The sequence below is a fragment of the Frankliniella occidentalis genome, unplaced genomic scaffold (assembly GCF_000697945.3).
Source record: "Frankliniella occidentalis isolate FOCC.00 unplaced genomic scaffold, Focc_3.1 Scaffold398, whole genome shotgun sequence".
NCBI classification, from domain to species: Eukaryota; Metazoa; Arthropoda; class Insecta; order Thysanoptera; family Thripidae; genus Frankliniella; species Frankliniella occidentalis.
In genome coordinates this window covers 239,655-247,240 of record NW_026267520.1, presented here as the reverse complement: position 1 = coordinate 247,240, position 7,586 = coordinate 239,655, and the positions used below count along the sequence as shown (strand labels likewise).

The following is a 7,586-nucleotide window of genomic DNA, read 5'->3' as shown; positions in this document are numbered from 1 at the left end:
TGCGACCCGCCCTCGGGGTGCGTCGGACCTCCACAACACAATACAGCCTGAGCCGAGAGCTAGGGCTAGTAGGGTGGGTAGGTAAATCGGATGGAAGCGCGTTGGGCTTCCGAGGGGAGAGGGGGCTATCGGAAACATGGTGGCCCTGGCCTCGTCCGCGGATCTCTCTGTCTCTTTTCCCCCCTCTCACTCTGTCCGGGGCGGTGTGGCGGGCCCCTGGGGCGGCCAGCCCGGGCTGGGCTGGAACAAACAGTCACTATCATATTATGCTACGTATTTATACATTGGCAATTTCCTGACGAGAGGCCACTGCTAGGCTAGGCTTTCAGGCCGGCACACCCGACTCAAACAGTCTCCGTTTATCCGTTCAATCACGTGACCCGCCCCTCCTTTCTCGTGTGTTTGCAGCGATGGTGCGACAGCTGGAGCAGATGCAGCGGGACCGCAGCCAGAAGGTGGCCGTGCCCGCGCGCCTCGCCGGCGACCGGGGCCTGCCCGGCGCGCAGGGCGCCCTGGCCGCGCCGCACGCGCTGCCCAACGCCAACGCCGTGCACGGCCACCACGGCGAGGCCTACCAGTGCGTGGCGCTGCACGTCAGCCCCGACCTGGGCGAGCGGCTGATGCTGTCCGGCGAGCGCGCCCTGCTCGACGAGGTGAGTGACAGCTCAAAACACAATTAATTAAAGCAAGGTTTTGTACACTACCTTGAATGAACTGCTGGATGAATCGGGACATTCTGGGCGCTACGCCGACCCACTGCAAGGACATTTCATTTATCATTGTGGTCCATTAACTCATTTCTGGTAAGGCGAGGACGTTCTTGAAGGGTGTTGACCGGGTCGCTCTTGTCGCAGGTGTTCCCCGAGACCAACCAGGCCGTGCTGGACACGCGGTCGGGCGCGTCGTGGAACCAGCACGACACCCGCCACGTGATCCGCTTCCCGCTCAACGGCTACTGCAAGCTCAACTCGGTGCAGGCCATCCAGCGCCTGCTCAACGCCGGCTTCAGCGTCGTGGCCTCCAACGGCGGCGGCGTCGAGGGCCAGCAGTTCTCCGAGTACCTGTTCGTGCGGCGCGTCAGCCCGCCCTCGTGATGGCCGTCCCGCCCCCGGCAGCCGAGCAGGCCGCCGCCCCCCGTCCTGTTCCGGCCCCCGGCCGCCCCCGCGCCGCGGTCGCACGCCAGCGACCTCAACAACTTCCTGTACTGGCAGAGGCTGCTGGCCAGGGGCTTGGCGCCCAAGCAGACGACGCCGAGGGTCGTGACCGGCCGAGGCGGCCCGGGAGACGAGGACCGCGCCGAGGAGGTGGTGCGTGCCCCGCGGCCCGAGTGAACTCCCGCTGGCCTCGCGAGAGCAGGCAGCCGACGAAAGGCGGGAACCAGAAACTGATGTGACGGTTTGGTTTTTTGATTAGGTTTCTTCTTGTTTGCCTTTCTTAGCGGGTCGTAAAAATTAATGAATGCAGAAAGGGGAGTGTTCTGTCCATCGTCGTGTTGTGAGAAGGTTCGAGTAGTTTTTTTCTGTGATGCCCTTTTAAATTACATTTTTAAGCCCTCCGGTTGTGAACCGCATTTGGAAATCGTCGACAATACCTGGTTCAAGAAACCTCACAGGGAATTCCTTGTGTCTGCGTTTTCTGCGGCACTAATTTGTTTTAATGCGCTCAAACCCTCCTTACTCTTATTCGTAATGCGCATTCTCCGAGGGCAATATTATCGTACTTATGTAACTGTATATTCTGTGATATATATCGTAGTTATGTTTTAAATCGTTTAGTACCAAAACCGTAGTGTCCTTACTCTCATCGTGTAAAGAGAATCTTCATAAACCTTCCTCTCGTAACATGAGTGCACCAGACCTTGTCACCAGACACAATATGCTGCAAGTTCACTTCAATTTTAATTTATTTATAATAATAATCTACAAAATAGATGTCTAACTCCGTAATCATTCGTTTCTCCATAAGTTTGTATCACCTTCCTTAGCTAGATAAGCTGGTCAGTGTCACTGTGTGTACCAGCACCAGCTCGTCGTCTCTACGACAATGGTTGTGCCATAATAATATACTCTATAGATTATTCATCTTACTCCTTCAAAATCTGTCTAAAAACTTGACACCCCTTTTAGTCCCCACTGTCCTGATTACTGTTAGTCCTTTTGACAATCAAACCATACCGCCATACCGTGCTCCCTCTGCGTCTTTATTTATTCCGTAATATTTATGCTGTAAGTTTCGTCACGTTCGTTTTGTCATATTTAACAAACGTTGGAATTGAATTATAACTAAAGTCAACGATATTTTGTGTTAAAATAAACTAAGATCAAAAACAGACATTGTAAAGCCTAATGTTTTTGAAATTTGCCCCCTTTTTTCTCCCGCGCAGGCGCGTTTGCCGTCTGCCTCTCGTCTGCCACAGATTCAAAGCGGTGAAATTTCGGCAAACTGGCTGACCTGACGTAATACACAGAAGGCAAAAAATAAAAAGGATCGTCAATACAACTCACCGGGGAAGGGTGGGGGCGTACGTGCGTCGGCAGGGCACGACCTCGACCTCAGCAGGGCTCGGCAGGGACGCGACCCGCGCCACGATAGGGCCTCAGGACTTCCCCGCGGAGCCTCTCCGCCCCGAACATGGACCAGGCAGATAGGAGGGGGCGCCACCGCGGGGCTGAACACGCATTGGACTTCACTCCATGTTCCCCTCGAGCCCCTAGGCTGCTGCTGCCGCCGCTGCTGCTGCTACTTCTGCTGCTGCTACCGTTGCTGCTGCTGCTGCTCCTGCCGCCGCGCCGAGCACACCGCGCCGCCGTAGCTCGCGGCCGAGGGCTGGAAATACAACGAGGGTCAATATTGGTCGTGGTCAGGGTTCACGCAACAGCGGTTTTCATTTGGACCAGACCGATGCGTTGGATCCGTATTCATGGCCAATTCTTAAACGGGTATTTTCCCCAGTATTCTAAAACTCGTTCGCAATTTGGTTCGCTGTTACAAGAAAGCCAAAATCGTTCGCTAAGTTTTTGCAATGGGCCGCTATGGGGTACGGGGGAACAAGATAGAAGTGGTGGTCTAGAAAGTACATCCGTTTTCCACTTATTCACTTTGGGAAATTAGGGGAGCTCGGCGCCTGCGGAACTCGGGGTAGGCCACCCCGCCGTACACGTATGCACTGCAGACAAGATGTTGCCTACCCACTGGGCGCTACGAGAGCTTGTACCGCCCAACAATCCTTGTCAATTACTGGCGGGCGTATCATCCGCAAGAAAAGAGAGGTATAGCCGGTATGAATACAGTTCCCAGCGGTTCCCAGTCCCAGTCACACCTCATCGCACTCATCACGTTCTCCTACGGCTACATATCGCGGTCTGATGGAAGTAGGGATGCGCTTTGCGGTCTTTGCAGTACTGTTATCGGGTTTGGAACACCCGGGCCAGGCCGAGCCGGCGCACCCACCTGGGCCCTGGAGTGTAGAGCAGGGTGAGCAGGGCGAGCAGAGCAGGCAGAGCTGAGCGAACTGAGCGCAGTACTCCAGCAGCGCCGCGCGCGCGGTATCTCAGCCGGGGGCGGAGCTGCCATAATTCAGTTCACTGCGTTTGTAAGTTGAACCGCGGGCGGGCGGGAGGGCGGCGGGGTGGGGTTCACATGGCTCATCCGCGGGGCCGCTGGCGGGGCACGGCCGGGGTGCCGTGTACCGCCCTACGTGTAGGTCCCGCGGGGGGAGCTCCTCGGGCGCCGCGCGGGTATGGAGGGAGGGGGAGGCGAGTCCGCGACCACGGCGCACGTCGAGGGGCCTACCGGCGTCACGCGCCAGAATCGTTATTTTCACTCGGTACACCGCCGTCTTTAAGTTGGCCGCACTGATTAGATTACACGCGGAGAGCGGGAAACATATAGAAAGAGAGGTGGAGGCGGAAGGGGAGCTCCACGACGCGAGTCACGGTGTAACCGCAGCGCGCGGCTCTGGCGTACCGGCGCCGCAAAGTTGCCCACCACACCGCCGAAGGATACAAAGTACACGACCTCCGCGTTCCGCTCCCCAAGGCCTCCCTTATCCACCAGGCCCGGGCCGGGCGGCGGGGCACGACTCTTTGCGCGCGACTTCACCCGCCGCGCACCCCAAGGGGGGAGAGCGCGGCTGTAGAGACGCCCCGCGGGCCCGAGTTCGAATTTCCTACGTGGTTTTACGCGCGGACTTTTGAACCCCACCCCCACACGAACCGCCCAGCCCCGGTCGGGTCTACCTTGACAAAGGTATGGGGAGGTGGGCCCAGCCTCACCGCACCTCACCCCGCCTCGCCCCGCCCCGCCCGCTGCACCCCGGGGCGCGCGCTGTGTTATATGAATGCGAGCCCGGGGCCCCGCGTCATTATCTATGCAGATGGACCCCCGGGACTCCCGCCCCGCCCCTGTTGTGCGAGCGAGAGAGAGAGAGAAGGGGGGGGGGCGTTCGGTGAAAGAGAGAGAGAGAGGGAGGCGGGAAAGAAAGAGTAGAGTGTGAAGCAGCAGAACGGGGCTGCGGGCGGCGGTAGAGAGGTCCCCACCGCGGCCCCAGAGGCTGTATTGAACTAGGGGTTGCCGCCCAACCAGCAAACGCACCGCGCGAAAACTGGGTTGTGAAGCGAAAGAATGGGACGACAGACTTATCGCCAAAGTTGAGAATTTTATGGCACAATAGTAGTAGCTTCTGCAAACCAGATATTTTAGTAAATTGACGTATACGATGGGAGATATTACAGGGTGTTCCATAGACCCCTTCCTTTATTTAACTTATACTGTACCTCACGCAGGCCTTATGACCCCGTGTGAATATTCAACGAGAATGTGATGTGCCCTTGATGTCAGAACTGACATTTGGGCTCAGACCCGGTGCGGGGTAGGTGCACTGTTGAATGAGACTGAGGAGACTGAGGTGCTTCCGGTGGCGGTAGCCGCATGCACGCCCCTGTCCACGGCGCCTTACGGGCCGAGCGAGTAGGCAACCCGCCCGCACTCGTGCGTGCGGTATGCGGTACAACGGCATAACTACAGAGGTGAGCGGGGTCAATCAGCCACCTGGTATGTGTCGAACCAAGCTTTGAAGACAACTCTGACCCAAATATGGCGTCTTCTGTTTCACTTTTCGCCTCCTTTGCCTTTGAAAAGTAATAAGAAATCTCCCCTCCCCTTCCCCCGCGGCTGATTGAATGATCACCGCGTGGTTCCCCGTCACATGAGTCAGTTCGGAGCGCCGCCCCGGCCCCACCCATGACGCGCATGAAGCTGGGCGGCGACCTCTTGTTTGACTTGGCGAGAGGAGGTAGTACTTCCCTCTCTCCCTTTGCCGCTGCCGCGCAAAGAACAATGCCATGCTCGGCGCTCGCGGCCGCCGGGGCCTGGGCCCGGCGCGCCAGGCGCCAGCCCAGCCCGACGCGGAAACAAGACAGTTAAAGTCAAATAAGGAGACGGGAGCCTGTATTAAATTTGCCGTACTGGTGTTATTAACACGTTGAGTGCGGAGCCGAAAAAAGAAGGATGTCCCAGAAGCCGAAGGCTGTCGGGGCCGCCCTAATTATTTTAGAAAAATTAAAATTACACCATATGAATGCACTTACAAGGCACTATCCGGCCCTTTAGTAAACTTCGCGTGACCCACGGTGTGGGTCACGCCGCCCCCTGGGACAGTCGAGCGTGACCCACGGTGTGGGTCACGGCAGAAAATGCTCTCCTCATTCTAAAAAACCTATCACGAGATGTATTGAGACATTGATATCTTATTCGCCTCGACTTGCCATGCGTGGCGTTCGCGAGCGCGCGAGCAAGATGCCCTCTAGAGGGGACCCGGAGACAATCCCGTGCAAGGTGGAATGGGTTCTACGAGGCTCTTCGAAAGAGCGGCAAGAGCCGGAAACATGCGCAGTTCCATGCCAAAAAGGTATCAACTAGGTGCAGCCAGTGCCCAAAACAACCTTTTTTGTGTTTTGAGTGTTTCAGAGCTCTTCATAAGTGATTATTTTCTATTTTCCATTAGAAGAAATAATTTTATTTTCTTGACTATTTGATATTCTTGATACCCGGAACTATGTAGTTGTAGTATTTTGTGTTTTTGTGATTGAAAATATCATAAAATGATCTTACTTCAATGTTTGTAACTCTACCTCCTTCAACTACTCACTCACTCACCACCTTTACTCTGGAAACCCTAGTGTGTACTTGAATGCAGAATATTCTGCATACCTACGTGTATCCAGAATATTCTGTGTACTTGGCAAGTATGCAGGAGATTGTGTGTACTTGGTCAAGTATGCAGGAGATAGTGTGTACTTGGTCAAGTACACACTAAGTCTCCTGCATAAATGTATGGAGGTTTTAGTGTGTACTTGACCAAGTACACACTATCTCCTGCATACTTGCTAAGTACACAGAATATTCTGCATACATGTAGGTATGCAGAATATTCTGCATTCAAGTACACACTTGGGTTTCCAGAGTACTGATTGGAAAACTCGTTTTAAGGTGCCTAGAACTATTTGAAGCGTGACCCACGGTGTGGGTCACACTCGACCGTCCCAGGGGCCGGTGTGACCCACACGGTGGGTCACGCCAAATCGGCGCAGCTCGGGGCGACGACGATCTGAGGTTCCCCACATGCCCTACACATCATCCTGAAGTTTTAGTAGTTCTGACCCAAACCTCCGCGTAGAAGCAGGGAGGACAAAAATAAACTTGTTGCGACCCACGGTGAGGGTCACGACGCACTGTAGGACAAAAAGCGGTGACCCACGGTGTGGGTCACGACGCACTGAACGTGTTAATCTCGACTGGGCCCGGCTACGCCAGGCTACGCCGGGCGGGCGCGGGCGGACCGCGGCTCCCACCTTCCACTCCCTGCTCTGCTGCTTTGCGCCGTCTCTCAGCCCCACTCTCCTCTTCTCTCGCTCGTTGTTTGCCTAGGGTCTGGTCCCATCCCCCCTCCCTACCCCCTTTCCCCCCGGTCTTACAGCGCCCACGTTCTCACCTGCGGCCAACAAGGCCTTCCTCTTAGCTCCGGGCTATCACCCTCACAATCTCTTCTGCCCTACCCGGGTGCCGGCTGCGGCCCGATCCCTTCCTATAGACCCGCCACCGCCCGGGCCAAACCCAGCTGCTGACCTTCCACCCTTCGCACGCCGATTTTTCTCCAGATTCCGTTCGCCCGTTCCCTTCCTGCAGAATCCTATCAGCGGCGGTGTCCCCTTCCGGGTCCGCCCAGTCGCCCGGTCGCGCGGGGCTCGCTTCGCTGGCCCGGCCGGGCAGCACCCGGCATGCCCGTGTAATCAGGTTACACCGACAACGATGCCACCCGCCTCCTCCCTCCCTGCTGCAGTCCACGTGCCGCGCTATCGCGCTATGTACAGAAAAATGCCAAAAATTAATTGGCTGAGCGATTAGCGAAGCCTATTACTCCAGTGATGATCAAAAAGTTTCGCGTCTGTCTGTCTGTGTGTGCGTGTGTTTGTCTGTCATCACGATAACTCGAGAACGAATTGAGCAAGCGACCTGGGATTTTCAGGGTCGTTTGGTGTTATAAAAAGACAGATCAAGTTCGAAGAAGAGCATTCTAGCTCAAAAAT

At 55.9% G+C, this 7,586-nt stretch overlaps 1 protein-coding gene across 1 annotated transcript in view; it reads left to right on the top strand.

The window, feature by feature from the left end:
* The window catches only part of LOC113206366 (BTB/POZ domain-containing protein Tiwaz), an 11,697-nt gene extending 9,366 nt beyond the window's left edge, over positions 1–2,331 (top strand). Inside the window, exons 5-6 of the mRNA XM_052274485.1 lie at positions 409–653; positions 855–2,331. Of these exons, the coding sequence (XP_052130445.1) occupies positions 409–653; positions 855–1,094 (485 nt within the window). The 3' untranslated portion in view covers positions 1,095–2,331. The remainder of the gene's footprint in view (positions 1–408; positions 654–854) is intronic.
* Positions 2,332–7,586: the final 5,255 nt, after the last annotated feature.